The sequence below is a fragment of the Silurus meridionalis genome, chromosome 17 (assembly GCF_014805685.1).
Source record: "Silurus meridionalis isolate SWU-2019-XX chromosome 17, ASM1480568v1, whole genome shotgun sequence".
Taxonomy (NCBI): domain Eukaryota; kingdom Metazoa; phylum Chordata; class Actinopteri; order Siluriformes; family Siluridae; genus Silurus; species Silurus meridionalis.
In genome coordinates this window covers 5,415,263-5,435,737 of record NC_060900.1, presented here as the reverse complement: position 1 = coordinate 5,435,737, position 20,475 = coordinate 5,415,263, and the positions used below count along the sequence as shown (strand labels likewise).

Here is a 20,475-nt window from a genome sequence, read left to right as displayed (position 1 = left end):
CCATTTGTTGTTTAGAGTCACGTTTTATTTTCAAATCATGATTATTTACAGAACAGGATGCAGACTTTTCCACAAAGAAAAAAACAAAACTCGTGATCTTTGTCTACAGTTATAAAGGAGGTTCCACTGCAGCTACAGGAAGTGCTATTGCTAATGCGGTGACGTTTATTACAATTAAAATAGAATATGGATCTTTTGTCTCGTCTAGTGGAAAATCTAAACTAGCGTGCACTCTAATCCAGACTTCATAGAGCTTCTTGTGTTGGTCTCCAACATCCCTGATATTCACTGCAGGAGTGCATGGCTTTGATAAAACACAAATTATAAACAGTTAAACTGCATACTTCTATAATTTAATTACATTGAATTACCTGAAGACATGCAAGACGACCCTGAATTTGTAATGAACGCTTTGCTATAAAGTGCTAAACAGAGATCTTGCGAGAGATGGTGAAGAAACGGCAAAGAGGAAGAGTCGAGGGCACTACACTCAAATCTGCTGTATGTACTGAGCTGAGCTTGGAACAGATGGACTTAAAATGAAACCATGTTTTAATAAACCTTTTAAAGCTAGCTGACCCCTTGCTTGGGGGTCTTTTTTCTTCTTCTTTCAAATAAAGTATTTTCTATTCTAGAGTTAGAATTCAGCCTGAGATTGCATCTTATACAAAAAATGTAAAGCTTTCTTTAGCATACAATATAAGCATGCTACATTCCTAAGTCATTCTTTAGATTTTAGCCAAGCAAGCACTTTCTTACATAAGCCTACATTTTTTTATTTATTCTTTTTCCCCTCGGATACAAACAGTGATATTACATTTCATGCTCCGGAGGAACACACCCACATTAGCAGAAATAGCCAGATACAATGTGGTTCTAAACGTCAACCCAGCAACCTGCTACAAGATTCAGTTCAGGAGCATTGTTTCATTTATCAGTATCAAAGATAAGAACTGCCATTTTGGGTCTGCCCTTTCCTCTAGGACTCGAAGGCTGGAACAGAATAGGAGCGAAACAGAGCGGGAAGGAAACATGGCAATTGCTGGAAAACAGCAACAGTACAAGAGCTTTTCAAAGTAAATTTCAGAGCACAAATGTGTAACATGAACTGTGTTGCTTCCATCGGAATTTAAGCATTTACACGTGGCTTCATTTAGAATTTGTAAATACAATTTTGTATTAAAAGGTTCAGTCAAAAAAGGAGTTGAGTTTGAATAAAAACTGAAATTGTGTACTATTAACTTTTTGTGAATTTGCACAAGTGTGCAAGGATTGAAATTAGATTTCAAGTGTGGAAAGTTTGATAGGTTTTTGGTGATGAACCGTTTCAAATGTAGTTTTTCAAATTGTCAATTAAAAATCAATAAACTACTTATTTCACCTGCTGGCTGAAATTATGGTGATCAAACCAATGCTTTCACTTTTAGGTGTTTTGAACGTTAAATCCTGACATTTTGTGGCTGCTGGGGAGGTATGAATCCTAGGAATCTGGGATCCTGTAGTTGTCAGAATGCTAAAAGGCGTGTGTTATGCTGCCATGTGACAGAGCATGAGCAGTAGTTTGAAAAGTTGTGGTTGGCCGACTTGACATCAGAAACCCTCCCCAGTTAATCGATTGTGTTTAATGGGGTGAGGGATCGTCGGTGGTAATTGGTCAAACTATGGAAAAAAATTCTTTCCCTTGAAATTTACAGTGTAATGGGGCATTTCTACTTCCACAGATAAAACTTGTTGCAAACATATTGTGCTTCAGGTTACTCTAAGCTTAAATAATTAGTATGTCTATTGTATAGACTAGAATTATTAAACACACCAGATCAAGTGTATGGCAGATAGTTAGATTACTGTTGCACCCCCTGTCCCAGACGGCCCTCGGCTACGGTTGCTGTTGACACGTCTTAGCGAATGAAGTGCCACGGCGCAACAGCCTCGCAGCAGGGAGCCCATGTGGTACGCTGGCATGGTGTCTCGTTGCCGTCCTCGACAGAGCCATGCCAAAGTTGGTGCAATCGGGACCACGACTGCTAGCAGATCAACAAGGAAGTAGCGGCTCCAGTGACGATCTTGTTCTTGCCCCTCGTCCTCCTCAGTAGATCCGGCAACTTCATCTTCTTCTTTGGTGTGTGGCAGCTGATCAGGTGACAGAGGCGAATGATGACTAGGTTGCTGGATTTGTGGCAATTGTGAAGCTGTTTGTGAGGACGAAATCTCAACGTGGTTGTCTGATGGTAAAGGCTCAGGGAGGTAAGATTTTTGGGTAGAAAATATGGTGGAGGAAGAAACCGAAATCGTTCGTGGTTCGGCAAAACTGATGTCCGGCGCTGTTGTGGCTAAAGTGATTACGCTTAGTTCTTCACCCTCTTCCTCCTCTTCCTCTTGTGGGATCCAGGAAATGGTTGGACTGCAGGCTTGTGATCTGAAGCTGGGCTTATTGCTCGCCTCGGATGAACTAGGTGGCACTGGTGGTGGGGTAAGAGACGAGGGAGGCGGAGCTTCCTGCTGAGGAAGATGCAAAAAAAGATGGTGATGAGGCAGGCAGGCATGCACTGCACAGCTGCAGTTGTTGTTGTTGGAAATGCAGCAGCGCCGCCCTACAGGTACGACTGTCTCGCCACTACACAGTTTCTCATAGGTGGATGAGCGCGAAAGGTTAGAGCACATCATCGTAGGTGGGGCCTGATCAGATAGTAGGGAAGCCTCCAGGATAAGACGAGGACGTCCATCACCTCTTGGTAAAGTTGCAGCGCCTCTGTTGGCAGGAATGTGGTGAACGCGCTGCTCGGAGGTAACGTTCCCATTGCGGTCGATTCCAGGCAGTGTCTCACTACTCAACCTACCGAAAGTGGCACTGCGACCGATGGTATGAGCTGGAGAGCAGCCACATGACCTCGAGGCTCCAAGTCGTGGCTCCACTCTGACTCCTCTCGCCCCGTCTGTCTTACTGGTCTGCTGGTCCGAGTCATGGTGGCCCAGGTTAGATCGGACAGATTCCACAGCTTGCTGGAGCTGCTGGATCTCTTTTCTAGCTTCTTTTAGTGCCAGCTGGGCCTCAATGCGGTGACACTCCTCCTCGATCCAGTCCTCCTGCATGCGTGACAACTGCATACGCAACTCCCCAACCTCTGAGTCCCTGCAATAACGTGCGATATAAAATTGTAACACAAAATAGGCATACAAATGTGGTAATGTCATTGGAACTGGTAACAAAGATGTGTGGTATATTCGATTAATATGTTGACTGATTTTCTATAAGAGCAGTTCTTGATGTAGCTCTGGCTGCGATACAAATCAAAGGTTTATATTAATGCATTTTTTCACATTTTTATTGTCTCTATAGTAACATTACTCTGTGGACATCTTTACGGATTTACGATTACGTATGGAATAACATTTTATAAGTGCTATAATGTAAGTAATAAAGAAACATGTTTCTATTAACAAATTAAATAAAAATAAAAAAAAGAAATGACTGTGGTATAAAAAAATAAAACACCTCTGGATGTGCTGTTATTGGATGCTCCCAAAGTGATTTATTTCTCACACCTCCCTCATACATCATAAATCTTTAGAGACTGAATGGTTTCTGCTCGGCATGCTACAAACATCATGACTCATCTCCCTGTGAATTTCATAAGCGCTGCTCTTTATTATTCATCAAAATATTTCCTGGCCAGTTGCTGAATGCTAATATACTTTCAACAGATTGTAGTTTTTAATACAGTTACATGTGGGCTATTTTGTATGATGTTTGTGTATAGGTTTCGCTGAAACGTTATATATCCAGCATAGGAACAAAAAAACAGCAGCAGATTGATGGAACACATTTGATCTGCCACTGACCTGTCCTGCAATCTCTCCACATTCTCCTTCAGCCGGGCACGCAAGTGACGGATACACACCTCCTTCTGCTGCAGTGGGGTGAGATACTGCTCGGGAGCAGGAGGACGGATCCCGTGATTCTCACTACAGCCGCCGTACTTCGCCTGCCGTCTGGGCCGAGAAAAGAGAGACTCAGCGAGTAAACTGGTTCAGGGAACAAGTAAAGCCGAAGCTCTTTGCTGCCGTGTACAATGAATTTTTTGTACTTGTCTGTTTAAGGTTATATGGTAATATACTGTTTGATTAACAAAAAGCAGAGATACCTCTTATCAACACCAAATTGTATTACAGTACACGAATTTAAATTGCAACTCAGTTGTAATTCAGAATAGACACGACAAATATCCTGCTATGGGAACAGTCTGACATCCCATATCTTACTGCTAGGTACCCCGAGTTCTCAACACGAGCCCAACCTGCAGTTTATAACATCCTTGTCATTATTTTTATCCATTTAATGTTACTTATCTAATTAGAAATTTATACGAAGACAGCTCACCTCTCTTTTCCTTCCAACTCAAAATCCAATTCGTGATTTCAAAAACAGAACATTTATGATGAAGAACTTAAACTTGTGACTATTATCAAAGTCTTGACACTAGAGGTTCCTTCCAAAATCTGCTTGAGATTTGGCTTAGATTGTCTATACATATGCCATACAACTCCTCTGAACAAGCTGCGTGTCTACAGAAATGATAACGTATTAGAACGAGGGTGTATAATATAAACTACATGATTAACTTGTGATATAGCTTTTTTTTTTCCTCGTATTGGGTACGCTGTGAACTTATTCTGCTAAGGCACAAAGTAGACCTCGCACACTGAATCTATTTCTGGGTCACACGTGTTAAAAAATCTGGAACAAACCCCAAACAGAGGACATTTGTTATATCACAAGTAGAATATTCTCTCTCTCGCTCATTGTGTGTGTGTGTGTGTGTGTGTGTGTGTGTGTGTGTGTGTGTGTGTGTGTGTGTGTGTGTCTTACCGAGGTGTAGCTGGGTGTGATCGTGATTTGCTACTGATTTCTGCACCTTTGCAGGATGATGCTGAGCAGGTGCAGCTGATGGAGGAATCTGCATTTGTGTGAGGCTGTCGGCTACTGGCTGTACTAGCAGGCCGTCTACAACCCACACACACCCACACACAGTAGTGTAATATTATAATCACTGCTAAGTGCAATTCATTTCGCATGCTTACCCTGCTTGTAATATGGTCACAAAAGGAAAAAGGCATGTTGTGATGCAAAATTTTGAAACCCCCATTCATGTCATCACATCTCAAAAATCTAAACCCTTCTTGATTAGCCCAGGGGGGGTACAACCTTCAGCATGTTGTCCTTTACATAAATTGTATTCAAACCCAGAATCTGAGTGTGAAGGCGAGAGACACTGGTACCTGCGAGTTCCAGCAGACGGTCTTCTGTTAGCTGAGTGAGACATAGGCGTGGAATCTTTCACCATCTGCCTCAGTACACAATGTTCTAGGTAAAACACACACACACAAACACATTAGAGCAACAGCAGCAGACATTTCAATAGCTCAGGTGCCAGGTTCTCCTCATAACTACGTTACACTATATGGATTCTATTTAAATAAATAAAGCACTGGGGGCATGGTGTTATAGGAAAAGAATCAATGACTGATAGGAAGGGTTAGAATAAAGCCACAACAAAGTTGTGTAATGTGTAACGCCACAACAAATGCATTTCTCCTTTTTCCACAGCAATTTGGCAAATATTACATTTTTAAAAATTGAATAACCAATGCACTATTTCAACTTTTAACTATAAAATGGTCAAATATCTTACATAAAATGCTATATATTATATACACAGTATCTCACAAAAGTGAGTACACCCCTCACATTTCAACAACCATTCTGAAGTGACAATACTATAAAAGTGAAACTTAAATATATTTTAAAGTAGTCAATAAGCAGCTTGTATAGCAGTACAGAATTACTGTCCTCTCAAAAGAACTAAACATGCACCATTATTGTTTAAATAACTGGCAACCAAAGTGAGTACACCCTAAATAAACATGTCAAAACTGTGTCCAAAGTATCAGTATTTTGTGTGAGCATGATTGTTCTCTAGAACTGCCTTAATCCACCTGGGCGTAGAATTCACCAGAGCTGCACAGGTTGTTGCTGGACCGGTTGTTTACTCCTCCATAATGACTTCGCAAAGCTGCTAGGTATTAGACACATGGTGCTTCTCCACCTTCTGCTTCAGGATGCCCCACAGGTGCATAATAGGGTTCAGGTCTGGAGACATATTAGGCCACTCAATCACCTTCAGCTTCCTCAGCAAGGCAGTTGTCATCTTGGTGATGTGATTGGGGTCGTTATTATATTGGAAATCTGCCGTTCTGCCCAGTTTCTGAAGGAGGGCGTCATGTTCTGCTTCAGAAAGTCAAAGTACATTGTGGTGAAGAGGCTTCCTTCTGGGACGATGGCCATGCAAACCGGCTTTCTACAGTGTGCAGCGTATGGAGAGCAACAATACAATTTCTCCAATCCTCAGAGAGTCTTTGCCTTCAGGTGCCATGTTGGACATTCAGTGGACAGTATGAGAGAATTGTACTCAAAGCAGCAAATTTTAACTGCTTTAATAGAGGACACATACAGATTTGTATGGTCCTGTCAAACAGATGAATGGGACATGCAGCTGGTATTACTTAGGGTATACGCACTTTTGTTGCCAGCTTTTCGGACAATAATGGCTGTATTTTGTGTTATTTTCAGAGGACAGTAAATATGTACTGCTATACAACCTGCGCATTGACTATTCTGAAATATATCCAAGTTTCATTTCTATAGTATTGTCCCTTGAGAAGATATACTAAAATGGTTAGTGAAATGTGAGGGGTGTACTAACTTTTGTGAGATAGTGTGTGTGTGTGTATATATACACACATATATTCTCTATTGTTTCACCTTTGTACCACAGTGGTTATGGTTTTGTACTTTGGAAGTAAATATGAGATAAATGTATATGAGATAACTATAAGTTGCTCTTGATAACGGCGTCTGCCAAAGTGCCGTAAATGTAAATGTTTTTGGTTTTTCTATACAAGTTACCAAGTTAATATCTTGTTGTGTTACTGTGAAACTGGAATGTGAAATAAAATTTAAATAAACATCTCCTGTGCTTGCAACCAAATACTTTTCAAAGTTCAAGTCACAAGAGCTGCCTGACAGTCTTTAAAAGTGAGCTTTAAATGTGTAAAATCTTTCAGGCACATATCCACATTATCCAGAGCGCACACACACGCACACACACAGTTGAGTCATGTTCTCTTTCACTGCTTTATGTAACAAGCAACTGTGTCAGGACACTTCAAGACCTTTTTAACAAAATGCAGCAAGTGGCAGGTGACACAAGCAGGCCAAGAGACAGAGCAGAGCTCAAGTACAGTACAGACTTCAAACTTTTTCTTTTCTATAAGATGTCTCAGAACAACCGCAGTCAGTATTCCTAACATATATTAAATGCTCAGTAAACATGATAGGAAAATTTCTCCTGATATCATGTCTGTTTAGCTGGACAAGGACAGCCATCTTCTTGTTTTGAATAAATCTATGGAATATAAAAATATCAGTATATTAACTCTGTTCAAGAGACAAAAATTCTATAAAGATCTGAAAAAACATGGCAGCAGTAAGCAGTACTTACTAAATGATGTGCAAGTTATTTTTCATGATTACACCTTTAATACTGGACTGTCCAATCCGAAACACCAACATATTTTACAGATGATAATTTGTGATTGGACAGAATTGAGCACATACTGTATACTCTAACATCCTCTGCATGTTACATAAGAAAACCACACTGAGCACAGATCTGGGAACCGTTGTGATGGTGCACGGTTGCCTGGTAACCCAGAATCCGGGTCGGCCTGATCGCAGAATCAGAGTTGAAAAGGTGCCAGTAATAAGATTATCAGACATGAGCAACAGGACAGGAAATGCAATGCAGGGAGAACAGCCTGGGCTGAGTGAGCCAAAGACAGAAGAGAAAAGAGAATAAATAAATAAATCAATAAATTAAATAAAACATTCACACACAGTAGGGTGATGGTCTCATGCAGTCTAGAAAGAGTGTACAGTAAATCAGGCATATGAACATAGACTAGTGCAGAAATGAAAGCAGGTGGTTAATTGTGTCAACCAAGGTTATTTTAGGGATTAGTTCTGTGGGATTTAGAGGTCCTTTGGTATATATTTGGTATACTGTATAGTGTATGTATGTATATACACATACATACATACACTATATTTCCAAAAGTACTGGTTCACCTGACCTTTCCTGCTATTTGTGGTTCTTTTCAAAACTGTTACCACAAAGCTGAAGGGCACTTGTACAGGACGTCTTTAGATGCGTTATAATAAAATTTTGCATTCACTTGATCTTGGAAGCCCAAACCTGTCCCAGAATGGCAATGCCCCTGTGCACAAAGTGAGCTCCTTGAAGATCTGGTTTATATGCTTTGGAGAGGAAGAGCTTGAGTGGCCTGCTATAGAGCTCTGATCTCATTCTTACTGAACACCTTTGGGATGAATTGGAACACTGACTGCACCCCAGGCCTTGAGTTTTGACTGCAATAAAAGCTTGTCAGTAAAAGAGGTCAGAAATGTACCGCCAGACAGATTCAAGTTGTCAGTAAGTCTACAGTAACCCAAATAACCACCTTTTACCACCTTCTGTAAATTTTCCTATTGGGATGAATAAAGTGTCTATCTATCTATCTATCTATCTATCTATCTATCTGTCTGTCTGTCTGTCTGTCTGTCTGTCTGTCTGTCTGTCTGTCTGTCTGTCTGTCTAAAGTTCAGAAAACCATCTCATTATGTACAGCATCAACTGTTTATATAGATATGCCCTACAACAGCAGAAAATCTCATCCACTTTCACTATGAGAACAGGAATCTGAGGTTATAAAGGCTACAGGTTCTTTGAAATTAGGTAGGATTGAAAAATAAAAGCAGTGCAATCTTTACATAGCATTTACATTTGGTCTGTACAAGTATCAAATATCAGAATTACATCAGAGTCTATGAAATTTGATTTAAAAGATTAATCAGATCCATATTACATGGAAATAGAATCGTTGTTCTATTGTTAATATTTAATAAAGGCAGCAAACTTTCATTACATAAATGGACTAAGGCAAATAAAATTCTCATATTCCCTAAATGCTTACTCAGGAACTTACTATCCATGTTCTGAACTGATTTACAATCATGCATAAATCAACATTTACTACCAAATGTCCATCCAGTCCTACTCCACTGATCATCCATCCCTTGCCTCATGCCTTAATATAATGTCGTATAATGTTTCAGCCCTTCAGATCAATAAACCTATAAACTTTCACGTCTAGACAGCACTACCACCAATATTTTATGATGGAGGATTTCCTGCACTGTCCATATTGCTGAAGTCTGCAAATGCAGAAGGACATCATGGTAACCTGAAACCCTTCACATATCTGCAGCTGTTATAGCATTTTTTTTAGAATATAAATGTAAAATTATGGCTGCAGTTGAACTGAAGATTTATAACAAACATTTGTTTAATATTTAGTCTCCAGTGTCAGAGCTTTGTAAAAAGTGACATAAAAGTGTAACAGTAGGTTTTCCGCTCAAGAAAAGTCTTTAATAAAAAAAAAAAACAACACTCTTTATAGCTGTTATAAGTCATGATCAGAACTTGTTTCTATCACAGACATTTCACAACATTGAATGTAACTGTAAATGTTTTATTAATAAAATTAATTGATCATTAATTAATGTTGTATCTGTTTAAAAAAAAAATCGCTGTGGTAAACGAAGATTTGCACTGGAAGTATATTAAATTAAATTAAAAAAAAAAAAAAAAAAAACCTGCTATTATAAAAACAAGAAAATCAATGCTTTTGTACATTATTTTGTTTTATGATAGCATGCATGAGTCATGTTTAATAATACCCCTCTGTCCTGTAGATGCACCGCTGTGACACTCGACCTTTTGTTAGAACCTCATGTTTATTCATGTTGATGATGTCCCTGTTACTCACAGCATCTTGCTTTGCCCTACTAAGCCCCGCCCCCTGTTGATGCTGCAGCATGAACCCACTCTACAACCCAAACCTGAAAAGAACTTGCACTAACCCGTGGTGTTTCTTCTGCACGCGGTGTCTCCTCCATTACAGCACACTGGGGTCAACTTCTTGTTGTTGCTGTTTTTTTTTATATGTCGTTGACCTGGAGCGGTAAAATCCTGCAGCGTCCTTTTCCCTGCTGCTGATGAAGGTGGATGAATGACGCTGCTCGGGGCGCGAGCGCCGCGCACTGACGCTGCAAAAAGCATATTGACGTAACGATGCGGAGCTTCTTAAAGCGATATGAGCAGCGCGATACAATAACCGCAGATTCGGTTTGGTTTGCTTCTCTTGATTGGTTAGACAATCAAGGAAAATAAACCAGTCGCAATCTGATTGTTTAAAACAACAGCTTCAAGCAACATGGATATGAAACTAGCAACAGCCCACACTTTACTTTGTAGATTTCTGTTAAAGTTTTTGTCTGCTTGACATGACCATACAAATTAGCAAATAAATTGGTGCTTTGAGAACAATTGTTTCATACTTACTGTTGGATGTTCAACATGGCACCTTATGGCAAAGATTCTCGAAAGATTTGATTATTAAAATTGTTGCTCTCCACAAAGATGGCTCCGGCTAAGTCGGTAACACCCTGAAACAGAGTTACAGTGCAGTAGCAAGGGTCAAAGGTTTTCCACGATGGGTTCCACTTGGAACAGACCTCGCAAGGGTCAGTTAAAGAGTGGCCAAGAAGAAGAATAGCCTTTATTTGTCACACATATATTACAGCAATGATACAGTGTTCCTGGAGCACAGAGGGTTAAGAGCCTTACTCAAGGGCCCAAGAGTGGCAGCTTGGCACAATACAAGGACTTGAACCACTAACCTCCTTATCAGTAACCCAGCACCTTCACCATTAAGCTACCCCTAATTTTAACATTTCCCAGGTTGTCTGGAAACTGGGTCAGAGCACAGGGTCAGTCATAGTACGGCACCCCTTCAGCAGATAGGATTAAGTGCCTTGCATAAGAGTGTCAGCTTGGCAGTGCTGGGACTTGAACCCCCAACCTTATGATCATTAACTCAGGGCTTTAACCAATGGGCCGCCAATGGAACCAATGGGCATCCTCAAGTGGAAGGTGGAGAAGCACCACTTGTCCAACATCCAGCAACTTGTGACGTCAATATGGAGGAGTGAAAGAGGATCCCAACAACAACCTGTGCAGCTCTGGTGAAGTCCATACCCAGGAAGATTAAGGCAGTGCTAGAATACAATGGTGACACAAAATACTGGCACTTTGGACACAGTTTTTGACATTTTCACTTAGGGTGTACTCACATTTGTTGTAAGTTATTTAGACATTGATGGCTGTATGCTGAGTTAATTTCAGAAGACAGTAAATCTGTACTGCTATACAAGCTGCACGCTGACTACTCTAAAATATATCCCAGATGAGAAATCGGAGAGATAAACTAAAATCGCTAAAGCATTACTGCATCACCCACATCCGGTGTACATGAAGCAAGAGATCATTGGCACCACCTGCTAGTCAAAAGGCATCGTGGGTTCGACACCACTGTAATCTAGTTAACCAAAGTGAAAAACAGAACAGCATATCGATGATTACATTTATTTTGTAATGAAATACACTTCAATCACTGAAGATCATGTGTTAATTTAAAATTTTAAATACAATAGTGGACCTTTAAGTATAAGACTCCCCGTATATTCAAGTCAAGACTGTTTTTTTTTTTTAAACATCAGGTTTTAAGAAACTTATTCCTCATTTTATAATCATCAAATCAAAGTACTCAGTATTGGTCCAATAACTATAAATAAATTAACAATACCACCAAAATTACATGTATACACATCATAAATATATCAAATAACCATATGAAAAGTTTGTTTTCCATAAAACAGGAACATTTGATTACACAAACAAAACAAGGATGCGAACTTTAGAATCAACCTCACAGAACAAACCCAACTTTTAAACTGACCTATATTGCATGCGCACACACACTCGCACACACACTCAAATGTATCTGACTTGCTAGTTGGATATTTAATTCTCTAAATGCACTGAAAGTCAAAACTAATTAACAAAACCTGTCCATTTAAGGGTTTTTTTTGTCAGTATTCTAGTTAATTATGTTCTGCAAGTCAGTGCCCAGAATGAATTGCAGAATAGTAAAAGAAACTGTGTAAGTGCTTCTTTTAAAACAAACACATTTACTTTAACACTCAGGTTGAGAATATGCCACAACGGGGTCTTCTTTAATCTCGGTCCTAAACCGTCTGGAATAAAGGACCAGGTGTGATGATGATGTCACTGTAAGGGGAACTCTGTTGCAAGCCTATGGCCTTCTGTTTCTTCAGCACCAGTAGACAGAAGAAAATGGCTGCTGCACTGGATCGACTGCAACTCTCGCACATTTCATGAAGGCTGAATGTGGCATCAGGGCTGCTGTTCTGCTTCTGTGGTGACAAATATTAGTAATGCAGATGCTGAGCCATACGCAAAAGCATATACAAATACAGCATGTGCCATATAACTATTAGCAAGGCTACTGTTTCAAAAATTATTTCCGGAACAATAAACATGTGGCATCTCTGCCCACAAGCTTTACCACGAGTGGCTGCAAACAGTTTAAAGTAAAACATATTGCAAATTCATTGCTTGGTGCTGTAATTTCTTCTTGCCATTAGGTAATGGTTGTGCAAGGTTTTATCAAATGCTCATCAATTTCCACCATGGCACTGATGCTGGACACTGATCAGAGCAAAGTGTACAGAAAAGAAGGTGAAAGAGATGGACAGACTAAAAGAACCAAAACGCTTTCAAAGTTTCATATGTAGTTCTTTTTTCAAACTGTTGCTGCAAAGTTGGAGGCACACAATTGTAGAGGATGTCTTTGGATGCATTACATTTTCCCTTCACTTGAACTAGAAGACCTACTATAAACCTGTTCCAGCATGACAATGCCTCTTTTTAAAGGGAGCTCCATGAAGATAAGATGGGTTGGAGTGAAAGATTTTAAGTGGCCTGCAATAGAGCTCTGACATCACCCCAATTGAACACCTTTGGTATAAACTAGAATGCTGAAAATCCAGGCCTCATGACCCCACATCAGTACCTTACTTTACTAACACCACTGTAAAAGAGTGCACACAAATCTTCACAAGCACACCAAAATTTGGTGGAAAATCTTCCCAGGAGGGTGGAAGTTATTTTAACAACGAAATGGGGCCTAAATGTGGAATGTTATGTCCCCCAAAAAACCCCATATGAATCTTATGGTCAGGTCTCCACAAACCTTTGTCCATATGGTGTAGATTAATTGAATTATTTACAAAATAATTCATGCATGCCAATTAAGATTGTGTTAATTAGTTTCAAGTTCAAAATGTTCCCCCCATTGATAACTGTCAATTAAATAGCAGCATAATCTGTATGTATACATGTACATGACCATGCTACCATTTTCATTTTCCCCCTTCTCTTAATCCTACATTTTTTTCCTCAGCAGCCAGTACGCCCAGTCTTGCCCGTATCAGTAACAGACCACAGAGAACGATCAATTGTGGACAGAGTTTGGATGATCTTACTCTGATAGCCTGAAGAAGATTGTGTGCTCGACTAGTCATTCTCTTCTCCTCCACATTCTGGCTGTCCAGGGCTGAGTGCTGAAATAAAAATAAATAATAATTAAAAAAAAATGGTATGACTGATTATTGAAACATAACATGGTGTTTTGAGAAAAGAAAAAAAAAACAAAACAAAGAGTGGGAGTGTGAGAGAGGGAGGGAAAAGGAGACAAGAGTGTCCTCTCTAGGACAAAATTAATAAACTCAGATTGATAAATTGATTGCAATAAACTTAAAGTTTACTGCTTCACATCAGTATCAAAAAGTGCATGTTATTGTGTGAAAGGAAATTTTGCACCACCTGCGTCTGTGTGCGCATCTGTGGAGTTTCACTCACCATTCCAGATAGATGGACCAGCATGGACTCCTCAGACAGAGGCTCTGGGTGGGACACCTCCAGCCTGCTCTCCTGTAGAAGAAAGACAGAGAAACAGTAGGTAAAAACACAATTGAGGACTAGTGGTCATTGTATGTCATTTACTTAATAAATTTAATAAGGGGGAAAGAAGTAGTTGATTTTGATTTTTTTATTTCAAACAAGTATTGTATTTCAAAAAGCAGCACATGTAGGACATGAGAAAAGCACTATCCAAAACTGGACAGGCTACTTCAAATTGCCCACAATATATAACATTATATATAACATTAACTCTGCTTTTTTAGCAGTAGAAATAAGATTCATTACTATTTGAGTGCAATTTTGATTGCTCAGTTTGAGTGTGTGCACACTTCTAACATTGGATTCTAGAGGATCGGTTTGTATGAAAGATGGCTGAATGAAGCTGGATGCCTCTGCTTCTCTGCTTTGTTCCACAGTCTCTTGCAGTAAGCTCATCTCCTCCACCATAGTAGTATTCTGAATCTCAGCTACACATACACACAGCAAGAAAGAATTCACCTTCAATTAGCAGTCCATAAGTACACTTCATTGGTTTTGTGGCTGCGGAACTTGGCCTTGTGTGCACGAGTGTTGTGGGTGTACTGTTTATGGTGTGTGAGCATTACCCTCTCTCGCCTGCTCCTTTCTCTCTATTGGGTCACTTTCATTTTCAGCTATGCAATTCGGCCCCAGTTTCCAAAGTAGCCCATCTCTAGGGAATAGCTGGATAAGAAAGGGAAGGATGCTTAGCCAGGGTGCATTACCCAGAATCCACCACTTTGACAGACTAATAACAGCCAAGATAAAAAAAAAACACAAAAAACCAACAATATTTACTTGAATAGTTTATTATTCAAAAATGGCAAACTGAGAAGCTGCACTGCAAAACATAACATATTTAGCAGGGTATAGAAATATATTGCTCTCTATGGAACTGTGAGTTCAGACTCTGAGCTACTGAGCGTGTTCCTGCATGTTGTAATTATGAAGAACACAGAATAAAATGTGGGAGGCCAGACATGTGGGCAGGGAGTGATTAGCACTCGGACTGCACTACAATGACCACCTGTCACCAACATGACACCATGTTCAAGCATCTGTGAGGGCAAATGCAAATCTGTACATATTCTGATGAAATCTCCAGAAATCCATAAAGCCTGTGTGTGTTTATGTATGTGTGCTACCTTCTGCAGGTCACTGTTCATGACTGGAGTGCATAAATGTGAAAACAAATAATCCACGCCTCCGTTTTTCTTCCAATCCATGAGTTGCCTTGTGGGTGGAGCTATGTCAAGTGGGGCCCAAAGGTCAGAATAATCAGACAGCTGGGCTTTGATGGCTTCATTAGAAAGCTCTTTAGAGTGATCCACCACTAGCTTCCTTTTCCTGCTTCCTTTCCTTCTTGCTGAAAAAGCTGAGAATAATAAAGATGTGACTAACTGTGGCTCAAAGCATCAAGTTGTCTTTTCTCTGGACTAAAAAATAGTTAGGATGTTTCCTCTGGGGCATTTTTCTTTCTTTCTTTCTTTTTTTTTTTAAACAAAATGCCATCGCTAAACATTTTTTTGTTCTTCATTTCAGTGCATCCACAAAGGCAACTGAATTATAACCTTTAACTCACAAAGAAACGTTTTTGTAGATATGGCACACCAACTGATTCAACTTAACCTTTAAATTATATTATTAATATTTTCAGGATTGAATTAAAGGACTGGTGCACATAGAAGATGGTACAGAACAATCCACGTGTACCATAAACCAGATATCTCTGTGTACTATTATAATTTTAACAACCTTAGACTAACGACATACATGTAACAGCCACAGGTTCAAGGGCAAAGCCGTCCTCTGCATTTTCCAGCAATGTGGTCTCATTCAGTGTGAAAGTCTCAGGCAAGCCCTTTGCAGTAGCCACAGAAGGTTCTGGATGGAAAAGCACAAGTAAAATCACATTATAAGCCAAACTGCATTATTCTTTTAAATGTCAGCCATTTGTTATCCCTTCACATCATATTTGATCATCATCATCATATCAGGATTATGGACTATGAACACTTTTGCTATGCCTAAAGCAGTCTTGAGACTACATAGGAAAAAATAAAATGAAAGGCTAAAATCCCAGAAGACACTGATTACCTGTAGGATTAATAGCAGTTGGTGGGGGTGTTGCAGGGACCTCTGCTGGTGATTCACTATAGGAATCGGTTAGCAGTGCATTCTCATTCGCATTTGTTATGAAATCTGCACAGAAACTTTGTCTTAAAAACACTGCACAGGTCGGAGCACAGAGCAACTATTTTATATGCATTGCATTTTGTCTGTTATTCATTTAAATATATACTTTCTCTACATATCTCAAAATAGTCAACATGCTTAAACACATTTGTTTAAGTAAACTAAGAATATTTATGTGCATCTTTATATCTTTACAGTAATTAGTTATTGCTATTTTCAATCTTGATATAAACTTTAATGTGCAAAGAAGTTAAATACCAACAAGATCAAAAGCCATGCCCTCATCACCAAACCCATCACCATTTCCACCAAGACTATGGAAACTTGTATCAAACAGTCCCTGATGAGACTGGGTTTCATCACCTGTTAAAAAAAAAAAATTAAATAAAAAACAAAGAAAGTTTTTTAAATTATAAAACTTGGATATATGTTCAAAATCTATTAGATTTGTCTCTGATGGCACTTACCCAAGTCGTCCAGGGCAAGAAAACTGTTTCCAAAGTTTTCCTTCAAAGTGATTTCCTCTGTGCGGCTTTGATTAAGTGAGAAGTGATCTACCACATCAATAGTGCTGAAGTAGGAACACATCCACATCAAATATTTATTATAACAGTGAGCTGTACGGTGGATAGAAATTCTGAACAGTAAATGCCTCGACTTTTGAGGTGGATGGAAAACGTACTTGAGATCAGGCAGCTGCGACTCAAAGTCGGTAAAATCCTCAGGCAGTGTAATGGCTTTAACCATTGCCTCCATCCCTTCGTTAGGCAGATCCAACTGCCCTGTTAGGACAAAGAAAAGACTTAAAAATCTTAAAGTTCATGCTCAGTCGTGTTTGACCCCTACTTCATACATACAAGAAATAATGTTTAAGGGGTTTGGGGATCACCTTCCAAACATATAATTCAAGTCACATGGATGAAAGGCTTTGGGGGCATTTACATTTCCAGTCCTACTCTATTGTATGACATGACATGACTGAATTAGACAATAATAAACAAAATGATTAGTTTTCCCTTTTTTTTTTTAACCAGATTAATGGTCTACTGGTGAAAAAGTGATCTTGGAGAAATATATTCCATTTAAATCATTTATTCCCACTAACCAAAGTAATCACCAATTAAGTGATCCATCACTTTGCTCATTCAGTGTTCAACAATGTGTGATCTATGATCACCTGGTCGGAAAGCCACTTTAATTTTAACCACAGCATCATTGCAGTCTGCAAGGAGATACTTGGCTTTTCTGGAGTAGATTCGCACCACACCCAGGAGAAGGTGACCTGAAGTTCGCAGCCCAATCTTTATCTGGCATTAAAACACAAACACACACAAATAGAGTACATTGTCAGCAAGGGCATTTACATTACAAATACAACATTGCAGTTCTGCAGTTCAAGCTAGGTGTCCTTTTACTTGTGCAGTATTTAATCAGTTTGACTATAATATGTTTGAGGGGTTTGGGGTCACCTTCCAAACAAATATTTAACACAAAGATGTTTATAACGGCTTTGGAATGTACATTTCCAGTCCTATCCTTCTGATGTGAAACTGAACAAGACATACTAACCAACATGATTCCTTTGTTTCAACCAGGTTTATGGACTTCCAACAAGTCAACCAACCGCATTAATCACGATAAGTAATCAGCCACATGGCCCAGTCAATGTTCTTTCAGCACCTTGTTACTAACACCAGTTCTACCTCTTTCTAATTATATATTTTCTTACTCCATTCCAGTTCTTCCAGATCAGACTTCATAAAAATGTCACCAGTTCATATTCTAGCGTCTCTCTAGTAAACTAATGATACGTAATCATAGAGAAAGGCAAACATATTTGTCAGAAAATGCAAATCAAAACTCATGCATTATATAAAATTTGATTTGATTAAAAAAAAAAAAAAAAAAAAAAAAAAAAAGAAAAGTGTCACCTGAGAGACTCCTAAGCATCCCGGCTATATAATGCTGATTCTGGTGATTTGTTTGCTGGTTAATATTCTTTAACTTTATATGAAGCAAAATCAAAGTCTCAAAAATGTGTGACTACGGAATAAAACTCAACATTGCAGGTCTCACTTTAAAATGCATAAATGTTAAGGAATATAAAGGGCACCTGAGGAGAAATAATATCCTCTATTGTCGCCTCTAGATTGCATTCAAACACATGGGATTTGGTTATCTTCTTTTCCCAGTGGGCTGCAAGCCAGATTCTGGCCAGGGGTCCACGTTTTGAAGTGAATAGCTGTGTGAAGAAGACCATGTTCAGTGGATCTCAGGTCCAAATCCAGAGCCAATAAAACACCTGTAGACAAGAAAACAAATGGGCGACATAAATATTCAACAAATGAGGTGTTGACTGTTCGGCTTGTTAGTTAACTTGAGAATTCAATAATTTGCAAATATTTGAATGTAGAATTACTTTCTGGGTATCTTTAAATAATTATCATTTGTTTTATTTTTACTTTAAACGAAGACAATGCAAAACATACTACGCTAACTGGATTAATGTGCTAATTTAATGCTAATTGGTTAGTTATCAGATAATGCTGATTTTATACTAATTAAAAGTGACACAATGGATTATTAAATAATATCTGTGTCACTCTGGGTGACCGAGTTCATCAGTTTTCATCGTCTTACCTTTAAAGTTTGTGTTTCTTAACGTTTCTTAAAAGTAAAAGTTGTTTATTGACAGGTGGAGTGAAGGGGAACTCAACCGACGCTGAAGTAAAATGAAGTGGAAACCGCTCGCGCATCCCGCCATTTTTTTTTTTCATGGTCACGAGCCCTGGACCTGAATTTAAACTATTATTAAACCGCAAAGGTGAAAAAACTATCGGATTAAAAACCGTCATTTTGCCTGATTTTCTTTCATTCTTTCATCTCTCTTTTTTAAATAAGGTAATGTGATAATCCTCCATTTGATTGGACGCTATTCCGAAAATTAAATCATACTTTAGTAGCTAATGCACAGATTTTTGACACTGCGATTCAATCTGTCGCACGTTTTTTTTTTGTTTTGTTTTGCGCGTCTCGTGCACTTTTACGGTATGGGTGCTGGGAGCGGTCAAAATGGATGTAAAGACGTTTCTAGGCGTTTCCGTTATTAAAAAAATAATAAATAAAGAGACATCAACAATGAATGTATTGCTATTTTTTATCAGATAATAAAATTTCGTGTTTGTGGTGTAAATATATATATATAATCATGGCCCCTTTTCAAACACCCTTAAAACATCTTACTGTAAAATCTAGGAGACTATACAGTAAAATGTAAATGCAAAATCACTTATGTTTGCTAAATCATTCAATTAATATTTACTCAGAGTGACCCTAATGCTTCAGTCGTTCTACTGTACAATTGAAAAATAAACCGGTGCATTTGAATCGTTTTCAAACAGGTTTGCTCATTTATTCAAAGTATTCTTATGTAGAGTAAAACTGTCTATTATTAAATAATTTGCAAGCCATTTTTAATGTACTGTTTTTGAGAAAAGTAACTTTAACTAAGACTGTAAATAAACAGCGACACCTGCAGGAAATGGACTGTAAACGCAGACTGGGGTCAGGTAGGCAGAGACTCCATGTACCACCCAATCATATACTGGTAGGGTTTCTGATAAACAATCAGATAACAGGTAGTAAAAATCAATCAGGGTTTTAAAGGCCAATTAAAATTTTATATACTTAGCTATCACATAATATAGCTACTGTAGAGGGGAGGTGGTGGCTTAGTGGTTAAAGCATTGGAATTTGGCTTTGAAGGTCATGTGTTCAAATAAAACCCACACCAATCTACCACTTCTTGGCCCCTAAACAAAGCCCTTGACCCCATTTATATGCTCAGCTGTATGAATGAGATACATTTTAAGTTGCTCTCATTAGGGGTTTCTGTCAAATGATAAAGAATAGATAGATAGATAGATAGATAGATAGATAGATAGATAGATAGATAGATAGATAGATAGATAGATAGATAGATCTGATTGGTTAACAGTAATCTTAGCCTTATATGATTGGCTGATACATAAAGTGATTCTATCTATCTATCTATCTATCTATCTATCTATCTATCTATCTATCTATCTATCTATCTATCTATCTATCTATCGAAGAAAAGAGAGAAAGCGAAAGAGATTTTCATATGCCTACATGGGTTCGGTTTCTTCTAGTTTTATCCTCTTGTCCAAATGCCTGCATGTAGGTGGAATGGGGACTACAATTTGCCCCCTGTGAA

General features: G+C 38.7%; 2 protein-coding genes across 2 annotated transcripts; both read right to left on the bottom strand.

The window, feature by feature from the left end:
• Positions 1-3: 3 nt before the first annotated feature.
• On the bottom strand, positions 4-10,570 carry LOC124399906 (syntaphilin). Its single transcript, XM_046871220.1, has 5 exons — positions 10,040-10,570; positions 5,278-5,362; positions 4,868-5,002; positions 3,841-3,990; positions 4-3,130 (listed from the first exon to the last, which is right to left on the bottom strand). The coding sequence occupies exons 1-5, from the start codon at positions 10,236-10,238 to the stop codon at positions 1,837-1,839; spliced, it is 1,863 nt and encodes a 620-aa protein (XP_046727176.1). The 5' UTR covers positions 10,239-10,570; the 3' UTR covers positions 4-1,836.
• A 1,019-nt stretch (positions 10,571-11,589) lies between these two features.
• rad21l1 (RAD21 cohesin complex component like 1) lies at positions 11,590-19,256 on the bottom strand. The gene is made up of 14 exons (XM_046870443.1): positions 18,879-19,256; positions 18,352-18,540; positions 17,416-17,545; positions 16,921-17,020; positions 16,706-16,809; positions 16,497-16,601; positions 16,140-16,244; positions 15,816-15,926; positions 15,188-15,417; positions 14,630-14,726; positions 14,361-14,491; positions 13,962-14,033; positions 13,586-13,663; positions 11,590-12,454 (listed from the first exon to the last, which is right to left on the bottom strand). Exons 2-14 carry the CDS (start codon positions 18,496-18,498, stop codon positions 12,266-12,268), a joined length of 1,599 nt encoding a protein of 532 aa, XP_046726399.1. The 5' UTR covers positions 18,499-18,540; positions 18,879-19,256; the 3' UTR covers positions 11,590-12,265.
• Between the last annotated feature and the right edge of the window lie 1,219 nt (positions 19,257-20,475).